The sequence below is a fragment of the Schistocerca piceifrons genome, chromosome X, assembly GCF_021461385.2.
Source record: "Schistocerca piceifrons isolate TAMUIC-IGC-003096 chromosome X, iqSchPice1.1, whole genome shotgun sequence".
NCBI lineage: Eukaryota > Metazoa > Arthropoda > Insecta > Orthoptera > Acrididae > Schistocerca > Schistocerca piceifrons.
Genome location: NC_060149.1, coordinates 53,907,334 through 53,919,611, shown reverse-complemented (window position 1 = coordinate 53,919,611; position 12,278 = coordinate 53,907,334). Strand labels below are relative to the sequence as shown.

Genomic DNA, 12,278 nt, shown 5'->3' with positions numbered 1-12,278 from the left:
TCAGTATAATTGCACTGAATTTATTTGTCTGTGACTGATGATTCCTTAGTGCTACCAGTGATAGTTCGCATTATTTGCTGAGTTGAAAAGCTTTGCCTCTGTTAATTAAGTTGTTAGCTGTATGACTTTGATTACTTCTTTAATGATGGAGTCTCAGTTTGTGGAGGCAGATGTCTATCTTCATCATATCTGTATTTAATGCAGTGACACATCTAGCCAATGTGTCACTCTGTTGAAAGCAGATACAATGAACCAGATGAAACATGAGACTAAGTCAGCCAAAAATCTATTGGTGAAAACAATCTTGATACAGGACACAGCATGAATTATGGAGAGACCAAGATCTTGTTAGCCTCCACATACTTCACTTTTGTCATTAAAGAAGAAGTTGAAATATTTATAGCTTCCAACTTAGTGACCAGAGACACATATTTTCAGTTCAGAAAAGCATGGGAACCAGTATTGGTGGAACAAAGAAATCATCAGCTGCTGACAAACTAATTCAGCTAAGCCAGCACCAACATCTTTCCCACACCCAGTCACAGGGGTCCAAAATTTGTGCCTGAACTTTGCAATGCCATGCATGCAGCATCTGCCACTAGCCTCCCCCACAGGGGTATTGATGTCAATGTTCCCTGTGACGATGATATAGTCCTCTTGGTACCTATACTTTTCTAGTGAACCAGTGTATATACTGACAAGACACAACAGCTAGCCACAGTCACAGGTAGAGATGACAAGCAGGTGCTTCATGTAAATATTATGCATTTTAGACTCTAGGATCTGACACTGTGCCTGAGAATCTTCAAGCAGTTCTTAAATCAATTCTTACTAGCAATTCCCTTAATAACCAGTATCAGTACACTCTTTGCTGACTGTGGGAGCTCTGCTTCCCTGTGTCACCCAAGGGCATTGGCCAGCCCAAATATGAGGCCAACCCATCTGGAACAGTCTTCCTTGCAGTAGTGTACTATCCTGCCCTGAATTACACATTTAACATCTTTGCTAAGCACTATGTAGCACTGTGGTTATCCCTGTACTTGCTAACATTCCTTTTATTATGCTCATTCAGGTGGACTTTCATTGTTCAAGCATTCATCATTTTACCATTACTCTACATGCTTCTATTTATTTTTTATTTATTTTAGTTTTGAAATACAGTGCTACATATTGCTTAAGTAATTTTAAAGAATATTAAGTTTGTCAATACTTCTCATTTATTACAGGCAAATTTCAAAATTGGCTGGAACAAACTAATCCTAGGATTTTCTGGAATTTGGTATTATATGAATATTACAAATTTTGAGTATTCATATAAAATTTACACACCAGTAGAGAGGTTTGAAGAGACTGGCTTTACTGCCAAGATTTTATATGGAAATGGACTTGATTTTGACATGAGCCTCCTACTAGCCGGAAAGAAGGTATGTATAATAATATATAATTTTACAATATAATGAAGTTTTTAATCACTTTGAGAACCAATATAAATACTTTGTTACCTCAGACAACTTGAAACATAGCTATTGCATGTTATAGATTGGAGTGAAAGTGAAAGGACTTAATAAGCCACGTCCACCAGTTGATCTGCAAATAGCAAACAAGAAACTGAATTTTCTGGAAGCAGAAGAGGATGACTATTATGATGATACTCTATATGAAGAGGCACTTAGCTGGGAAGGTCTTGTTGAACTGGATGCCGTGATCTACCCAACAATTAAAGGATTTTTGGAAATTGATGAGAAAGACACTCTGTATGCAGTGCATGGCTACTTGGTTTTGCCTAATGGAACAGCAGAATTTTATGATGACTTTGACTTCATTGTGAGTATGGAGCAATCACAGAATTGCACTTAAATTTATGTATTTCGTTTTAAAGCTGAATGTAGAAAAATGACTTACCATTGCATATTATCTAGATCATGTACAATAATGTATCAGAACTGCAACTGTAAATTTTAAAATCTGAATTTGTAGAAAAATGGAGCACATATTTGCATTTTTAATGAATAGTTAATTAGTTAGGCAGTTTCATGGTCTGCGGATCATTTTATACCATAAATTGTAATGATGTGGAGCAAGTCATGACATTTAAAGGGTCATGTTCACTCTAAGAATTAATGAAAAAATTCTAAATTTAAGCTTGTAACATATTGCATTTTATTTTTTAATTGCTCATGTAGATTACATGTTGTACAAGGAGTGTACTACTAATACAGGACAATCCAAGTAAGATGGTTATGATACTACATGAACAAATTTTTTTCTGCACAAGAATTTTAGATATCATATAGATACTATTTTAGTTATTTTGTAAATACACTGATCTGCGAAATTAACAAAAGTAACTTGTACACAACGTGTCACTGCCATGCAACATAGCTCATTGAAACTTGGACCATACATAGAAAGAACTACTCGAATATAGTGCAGAAAGTAACTGAAAGAAACACACAATGAGACAAACAGATGTGACATGTTTATCCAAAGGCAATAATAAAAGTGAAGTCACTGCAATTTATGATGATTGTTGTGACGTAACAAGACTGTTACGCCACTTGAAGTAGCCGGTAGGATAGACATGCGTACACACACGCCGACGGGCGTCAAGTCTGGAACAGGCTACGTAATTAATGCTATGAAGAAAAGTACGTAGCTGGATTAATCTTTAATCAATCATTGTGGTACATCACTCTTGACTATACACAGGAGACTTTAATTACAATCACTGTAAGGCTAATGGCGCCTTGCTAGTTCGTAGCCATTAACTTAGCTGAAGGCTATTCTGTCTCTCGGCTAATGAGAGAGAAAGGCTTCGTACATCTAGTCGCTAGCTAGGTCGTCCGTACAACTGGGACGAGTGCTTGTTCGTATCACGAGACCTGCCTTGTGGTGGCGCTAGGTCTGCGATTACACAGTGGCGACACGCGGGTCCGACATGTACTAAATGGACCGCGGCCGATTTAATCTACCACCTAGCAAGTGTGGTGTCTGGTGGTGACACCACAATGATCCCCTGGCTTTTTGGAAATGTGGGAGATGGTTCTTAATATGGTGTATGATCACCACAGACTGCAGTGCATGCCCTGCAATGTGCACCCATGGTGTCCACAAGATTGGTATGGAGATCTTGTAGGAGAGCATTCAATTCCTCCCCCCCACCCCACACGTTGTTGACAACTGTTGGGTGGTCAACTGCTCTGACTTATCAGAGTTTAACATTTGTTGGCAAGGGAGTCTGATTTTTGCAAGTTTTTCTCACAGTTTGTTTTTGTGTGGCATATATTTAGGACATCCTAAAATGATTTGATTAAAATCTGTGTCATCTTCTGGATGTTTTCTACTTGTGGAAGAGTCTATCATTCTGTTCCTTTAGAGGCCTACAAGAAAACATATGTTTCAACATTATTTGAATAATTGCTATCACGTTCTCCTTGGAAGATCCTTCAGGGTGTACTATGCTCTTGTTGGATTAGTGTGCTGTACAGAAACAATTGAAAATCTCTTTTCCCATGATATTTTCCATTGTTGTTCCCATTGCTGTTATGCCTCATTTCTTGAAACATGAAGAAGGTCTTAATATGGAAGCTGTACAAATAGCGGATTCTCTTCTTTGATGGTGACTTTTGAAAGACCATCTATTACCTCATTATGCTGAACACCTGGGTTCCCCTTTAACCACTTTAGATGAACAACTATATTTTCTTTCCTGAATTTTGTTATTAATTCCACCACATCATAAATACAGCTTTATCATATTTCCACTTCCAATGCTCTAATTGCTCTGAAGAAATTATAGTCAGAATTAATGATTTGCTCCCTTTTTTGGCTCCAAATGTAATTGATTATTTAATTTTTAAAACACCATTTGACTGTGTATTACTATATGTATATCCTGTACTATCTAGATTTCGGCTTTTATGCCATTATCAAGTATCATGGTAAAAGTTTTTAGTCCATTATTGTGTCACATCTATTAAGACAGTCCATAGCAGGCCCTTTGGACTGCCTTAACAGATATAACATAGTAATTGTCTAACAACTTTTAGCATTGTACCTGATAAAGGCATGAAAGCTGAACTCTAGATAGTACAGAAGATAAATATATTAATACACTATTAAATGGCAGTTTACTCTTTTAAAAAATGTTGCATGACTATGGCTCAACACCATCAAAAACTTTTTATAGGCAATAATGTTCACAGTCCACTTCCTTGTATGTTTTGGATTTGTCAAAATAGAAGGTAAACATTAATGCAACCGACAAACTGCAGGGATGGATTCCTGACTGGAAATGGTGGAAAAAAGGTCCTACTATGAACATGTGTCCAGAAATGAGCAGTGTGCATGCAGCAACAACAAATCATCCCAGAACATGATACGGAGCTGCATTGCATCCAGGTCATAACAGATGGTCAAAGACATCCTGTCAAGGATAAAGCTCAGTATTCAGCAGAAAGAGGATACCCAGAAGGGAGGATCCATCACCACTGATAGTGAAAGGCTTGTCTCAAATTGATGTTTTGACACAGGAGAGCGAAGTGTCACCAGTGTTCATAAATATTATAAACAACAGTCTATCAACCTCGTATCTTTTACCTACCAATCAGAATGGGTCAACAGTGCAGAGTAAGTAATATTGTAATAAATTACTTGTAAGATAACTGGCCACATTTTCTGCATATATACAGGTTGAACATTAATAAAACCGACAAACTCCAGGGATGGATTCCCAGCTGGAAATGGAGGAAAAAAGGTCATATGAACATGTGTCTGGAAATGCATCGCTGCCATGCTAGATGGCACTGATGAATAAAAGTGGCTTCCATGGGATGCGATGCACTCATTCATATGTCTCGTCATGGACTGCTGCACTCTTTCACACATTCTGGCCTCTGTTCAAATAGCATCACAAGTGTAGAACCTGTTCCTCCAAATCTGGCATATGCACAGTCTGCCGCTTCTTTTGGTCTGTCTGAAAGTATCCATAATCACACCCAGAAAGGGCTTGAAATGGGCGTGTGATTCGTGTGTGTGAGAGTACTTGTTTTGGTATAGCTGTGCTACCTCTTGACCATTTCCATCTGCTTGGTCATACACAAACACCATCTCAGCTTGTTCCTGACGTGAATACTGAATCATTCTGCTGTTTACTGTACACTGTGTCAGTCATGCAGCCTGCAACACACAGCATATGGTCAGATGAACTTTCATTTATCAGCACCATCTACTGTAGCAATGATGCATTTCTGGACATAAATTCATAGGGCCTTTTTTCCTCCTTTTTCCAGTCACGAATTTGTCCCTATTAATTTTCACCCTCTGTATAAGCAGAAAATGGTGCTATCTGTCTTAAAAGTAATTTATTATAATATTATTTATGCTACACTGTGACCTGTTCTGACTCAAAGGTAAAAGACATAGGGTTGACAGACTGTTGTTTATAATCTTGGCTAAACAGTGATGACACTTGGTGCTTTTGTATCAAAGAAAACGTCAGTCTGAGACAGCAGAAGCCTAACAGAGGTGACAATTTGTTTCCTTCTGCATATCTTCTTTCTGCAAAATACTGATCTTTATCCATGATAGGATGACTAATTGTTATGGATTTTTCAATCAGATTTTTTTTAATAGTTCTCTACAGATACCAACAGGAATTTCTTTGGCCACTGTTAGAATTTCATTAGTTGGTGACAATATAAATGATTCTAGGAACCATGTATGTCCATTTAGTTTTTGTAGTACATTTTGTGAGGCATTTGCAAAAAGAAGACTCCTATAGTCCAGTGTTTCAGTCCATAGAATAAGATATACTGTTCCAGCTTGAATGCCCATGGGCACAAGTGGGCAAATCGCTGATGTATAGGCAGCCAGGCAGCTGCACCAGATCCAACACAACAGTTCTGAACATGCCGAGCACAAACTGACAGGGTTGGTCACATGGTTAGTGCACATGCTGAATGTATGTGATTGAGCCACCTGTGGTAGCTTTTATTAGCTTTGCCAGCCTGCAAGGGATCTCAGGGGTATCTGGGAGAGATTGTGTCCTTCAGGGATGGCACTGGAACAGCCTAGTATAATGTGATGAGGATGTCCAGTTGAGTTCCTCGCCACTCATGACTTAACAGCATGTAAGACATTCAAAGCTTTTTCTATTTTTGTAACAATATGATTAATATGCTCTGTCCAGAATAAGTCTCAATGCCTTTTCTGATGTTCTGAGATTCAGTTTGTAAGGTCAAAAGCTTGCCATATTCACAGAATACTTTCACATTTTTGTGCAAAGAAAACCATAGAATATTTAGAAGGTGATATATTAAGACCATTCCCAAGGGACCAATAAGATAGATCAGCTGCATTATTCAATCATGATCACCACAGTTTTAAGCTGACAGATGCCGTATATATGCAGACACATTTGTGTATTGTAGTACATGAACAGTGGGACCAAATAGTTTATCCAGATGTACCACTAATGCAGCATTTAAAAGGGGGCATCAAATAGCAAATAATTCTATGATGAAAATAATTTTTCTGAAATGAAGACAAATATGTGGAACATCTAGATCCAATATTTGCAAAAATGAGGCAACGTTGCTAGTATACTGTAAGGTAATGTGCTGTAGTGAAGGTTTTTTTCAGTATCAACCATCAGGATGCTTAAATAGTCAATGATACTCCTCTCTTTCTACCAGCTGTAGTGAAACAGTACAAAAGTTTTATTGTGTTGTAACCACCAATTGAAACATAATTTGAGACTGCTTTGATACAATTGTGATAATTTGTGCATTTGGTTCTCAAGAAATTTCACTTTCTGCTCATATTGCATTAAAACTGTGCAGCAGTTCATATCTTTGGTGTATTGAATATTACAGAGAAATTTTTTTGATCAATTCTGGGTGTCATGTTAGTACAATATTTAAGAACCAGGAGAAGGAGGCAGCAGAAAGAGGGAATGTGGTAGGGCTGGGGAGTAGCTGGCAACTCAGAGGGAGACCACAGGTTTTCGGGATAGGGGTGCAGGAGGGAGAGGCAGCACGTAGACGAGCACCAGAGCCAGTTGATTTGTGTGGCACATGATGACAATGATGTGGAGACATGTATTGCGAGTGGATGACAGGACAGAGGAATAGGAGACTGTTGAGTAGAGAGTGTGGGTTCAGTGGGTTAGCAGAGACTTTGGCCAGGAGGCTTATAGGAGCAAAGGATGTCCTGCAAGGATAACACCAGTGTGTGTGGTTCAGAATAGCTAGTGCTGGGGATATGATCCACATGGCACAGGTTATGAAGTAGCCACTGAGTTGAAGCATATTTGTACTTAGCAGCGTTTTCCACCTCTGGGTGATCAACACTGTTTCTGGCCACAGTTTGACAGTGGATGTCCATTCTGGTGGACAGCTGGTTGGTGGTCATGACCACATAAAATGCTGTGCAGAAATTGCAGCTGAGCTGGTATATGTCATGACTGGTTTCACAGGAAGGACTTGATGGGATAGAATAAGTCTGTGATGGGACAAGAATAGGAAGTGCTGGATGAGTGCATCAGACAGGTGCTGCACCTGGATCTTCCACAGGAACATTACCCATGTGGAAAGGGACTGGGAGTGGGTGTAGCACAAGGATGGACCAGGATATTACATACACTGGGTGGGAAGTGAAATCCCACTTATGAAGTGGTGGGAAGGATTATGGCTAGGATGTTCTTCATATCTGGGCACAACGATGAACAGTTGAAGTCTAAGCAATAGATATGGTTTAGTTGTTTCAGTCCAGGGTAGAGATTAGTAGTGGATGATGAGTGGTTGCTCCTTTTCAGATGTTTCTTGGGGGATGATGGAATATTTGGCGTGTATAAGACTGGCCCAGACATGTAGGTTATACTTTAATGAGTCTAGCAATACTTACTTGCCATCCTAGAAGAAAGTTATGCAGCTCAATAAATTTTTCATTTCTAAACAAAGGAAACATTTGACTTTAAATCTTCCCAAAATATGTATTTGAACCCGTTGATAAATTTCCTGTTAGTAGCTTATTTCATTCTTCACATAGCTAATGAATCAGCATTGTTTGTAAATTTTCTCTACTCTGTTTTCAGTATGGGATTCATTGACAAACAAGTGGTGTAGCTATACTGTTGGCATTACAGCAGATTTCAGATTTCATTTTTTTAAATATTTCAGCATGCGCCACAGTACTTGCACATTTATCAGTTCATAGGTACCTTACAGTGGTGACCATTAAAATTATTCATATCCATTACCATACACCACAAAAACTATGTATTTGCTATTATTATTAACTACATTTTCTTGCATCTGTTACAATTATTTTAAATCTCTTTCTCATATAGTGCTTAAGTCTAAAAGAAACATAACTTTCTTGTGAGCCTCATTGTGGAAGTTGATTGCCTCCCTTAATTTTCTGATTTCATCATTATTATTTTGTGCTTGAGAATAACTCAAGCGGCTCATTTTATTGTGAACCTTAATCCATATTTCCTGTGGATTTTAAAACTTGGATTGCATATTATATTGTCATGACATTCCCATGCTTATCCTGGGATGTGTTCTGATATGCCTGTCTACTGCCTTACATTTACTACAATTAATCTTCAGAGACTTATATATAAGCAAGAAGGAGCATTTCCTTAGTATAGCATTAGAATTAGGAACTGAAAAAAAAATACAGAAGAAGCATTGAGTACTTATTTTGCACACAAATAAAATGTTGTAACACTGAAGTTTAATTTGCACTTTCAGTCAGATGGTGTGCATGTAGACACACATGTGTGTCCATCAATGCGAGTGCATGTTCCCAACCCCCCCCCCCCCCCCTCCCGACACACACACACACACACACACACACACACACACACACACACACACACACACACACACACACACATGCAGGTAGCTTCTGTTATGGCGCAGAGGCATGACTGGTTCTAGAAGTTGTCTTATATGGCTCAGGATAGTATAACACAGTTGTGGGTGTTCAGGGAAGACAAAGGATAGGAAGAAGCAAAAATTACAGAAATGGAAGGACAGTGGGATAATAGGATAGTAATACATGGCAATTCTGAGTTGAAATAGTTTTGCTTGTCACATCATTTTTATAGTTTAGTATGTTTATATCAGGCTGTGGCTAAGCCATGTCTCCGCAATATCCTTTCTTTCAGGAGTGCTAGTTCTGCAGGGTTTGCAGGAGAGCTTCTGTAAAGTTTGGAAGGTAGGAGACAAGGTACTGGCCGAAGTAAAGCTGTGAGGACAGGGCGTGAGTTGTGATTGGGTAGCTCAGATGGTAGAGCACTTGCCTGCGAAAGGCAAAGGTCCCGAGTTTGAGTCTCGGTCCAGCACACAGGTTTAATCTGCCAGGAAGTTTCATGTTTATACCATGTATAACATGGTGTATTATGCTGTGATTTACTTTCTTGTAACCCATTTTACCATATGCTTTAAAATATCAGACATGGAATGATGAATCACATTTGAGTCATTGAAGCACCTGCCCTTGCCTTAAGTATAGGTTCGTCCGTCTCATCCTGTGGTCCGAGTGATTTATCCTTCCATTTTAACTTTGTGTGACCTCTCTCCTCCTCGAAGTAGGGTCTAATATTTCCAACAGCTAGGGTAGTTTCTTGTACTTTTATATGTGTCTATTGCAACTATTAAGATTTTTGCCATCTGAATATAGATACTGGCCAGCAATTCTGTGTAATTTTATGCTGCATTTTCATAGACTGACATCCAGTGTTGTCCTTCTGCTTCAGTTGCTGTAGCTAGTGTAATTTCATGTAGGATAGAGTTTATAAACAATAGCTACAGAGAAAGACTCTCAGTAAAAGAACAGGAAAAGAAACTGGAGTTTAACAACCAGCAGTGATGAGTAATTGATTAGGGATTGAACACAAGTTCAGGTTGTGAAAGAATGTGGAAGAAAAATAGCAATATCCCTTATGTAGAAAAACACTTAGCATTCCCCTTAAGCAGATTAGAGGCAATGGAAAATTTAAATCTGGATAGGTGGAAGAGGATTTTTAGTTTCTGTCCTCATGAGTGTGCTACTTTTCAAATAGGCTATATTAATCTATGTTCATTTTGAAAGATCAGAATTTGTTATCATATATAATATAATATTTTGTGATTGAGGCAATACCTTAAATTCTGTGAACAGTGATACTCTCATGAAAGAGTTAAAATATCATGAATTACCAGTATGTGTCCCATCAAATCTGTGATGTTTTACTTAATGTCTGCTGCCCTACATTGTTTTGGAAAGACAGCTCTCCTCTTTTGTAGCTATGTATTTATCCACAGTTTTATTTTCTGCAGTTTATTCCCACATGTGTCAGATGTTCTCTCCATTGCCATTCCATTTAAACTGACTTCCATCAGTACTGCCTTGGCCTTGATTATTTTCTTTCCTTTGGAGATTTTATAGATGATCCAAGTATAATTTACTATCTTTTTCATTCACATTAACAAACATTAGTTTATTAATGTTAATGAACCAGTTTTTCTCAGGATTCAATATATGTTGCAATGCAGTGTCTCCAAGTTTCTCTAATTTTTGCCATAAATTGTGAACTAAGTGTAATGCAAATTTAGTTTTACTATACTATTCAAAAAGTAGTACTGTTGTTTTACTTAGTTGTGTGTTAATCAGAATAGATTAGTCTGAAATAGTACATAATAGTATCTCAAACTTAAATTAAGCTTATGTTAATATGTACTTTCACAGGACTATTTCACCATCACTAACAAGTTGGTTATAACATCTCCATTTACATCTTTTAAGGAGATACAGTCTGATCTGGACTACAAAATAACTGAGACAATTTTTGGTTTGCTATTTGACCTCAAATCCAAAGATACAGATGGAAACTGGGCAGTGGTATGTATGAAATAAATTTCTCTTATGCTTGACTGAGCAAAGTGAAAGTTATTTGATTTCATGACAATACACACTCATTTTTATTAAAATGTATTTGTTAATTACACATCTGTGTTTATTCACAGTCAGGTATGTTACTGAATTACACAGCTTTGGAAAGCACTATATATAGGCCTGAAACTCATTATATGCACATGAACATTTATACACCATTCAAGAGATTCAAGAATGTAGATGTCAAAGCTGGACTGCAAACAGGAAATGGCTTATATCATACTAATTTTAATTTATCTACTGATTACACTTCAATTGCTGCCACTGGGAATCTTAAGGTAAGAGCATTGAGTCATTTTTGTGTCTACCTTAAAATTAAAAATGTAAAACTAGTCAACTAGAAATTCAAAAGAAATTTTAAAGATATTCAAAGGTGAACTGAAACATTATGACCTCTGCCCACTGTGAGGTTGAATTCCATCTGGTATCATGGTGGGAATGTGACACAGTAAGGAAAGTATTTAAGCAGAGCAGAGATGCATGAGAAATCATTCTAGTGACAAAATGTGTTGGAGACAGGAAATCAGCCAACATACATGACCTTGGAAAAGGGCAGACTGTCACGAACAAGCATCTGAGATCCAGTGCAGCTAGATGGCTTTTTCATGCTAGAGGCATGAGCATCTGTGGAAAGAGGTTGACGAACAGTGAAATCATGAGTTCACTGAGATCATTGACTTGCCCACTCTGTAAAAAAGACATAGTCAATTATGATTGTGATTTGCATGGGATCATAGAGATCAATCAATGAAATAATAATAATAATAAAGATTTTATTGTCTTTAGGCCATTACAGCAATTGACAACGTCAAATGAAGTTACAATTTACAATACAGTGTGATAAGGTATTGACTACTGAAATATTTTAGTTTATATTACAATAAATGTACAGTGGGTCATCTGTTGGATTACTGCATTTTACAGTTGAAGAATTCATTGATATCATAGAACAGGTGGGCAATAAACCATTCATGCAATCTTTCTTTGAATGTATGTTCAGGAAGATCCTGTATAGCATGTGGCAGCTTATTAAATAGTGTGTGCTCTGTGACATCATAGCTATTTATTGATTTTGATAGTCTGTGGTAAGGCGTGTATATGTGTTTGATGCTTCTTGTGTTGTAACAATGTACATTTTCTCTACGTTTCACATCTTGTAGGTTCTTCTTCATAAAGATTAAGACATTGATTATAATAGAGGGAAACATTCCATGTAGGAAAAATATATTTAAAAACAAAGATGATGTGACTTACCAAATGAAAATGCTGGCAGGTCGACAGACACACAAACAAACACAAACATACACACAAAATTCAAGTTTTCGCAGCAA

At 37.6% G+C, this 12,278-nt stretch overlaps 1 protein-coding gene across 1 annotated transcript in view; it reads left to right on the top strand.

Moving 5' to 3' along the window:
• Positions 1–12,278, top strand: part of LOC124722172 — an 830,020-nt gene that overhangs the window by 411,119 nt on the left and 406,623 nt on the right. The window contains exons 33-36 of the mRNA XM_047247373.1: positions 1,227–1,424; positions 1,540–1,824; positions 10,741–10,893; positions 11,019–11,225. Coding sequence (XP_047103329.1) covers positions 1,227–1,424; positions 1,540–1,824; positions 10,741–10,893; positions 11,019–11,225 — 843 coding nt within the window. The remainder of the gene's footprint in view (positions 1–1,226; positions 1,425–1,539; positions 1,825–10,740; positions 10,894–11,018; positions 11,226–12,278) is intronic.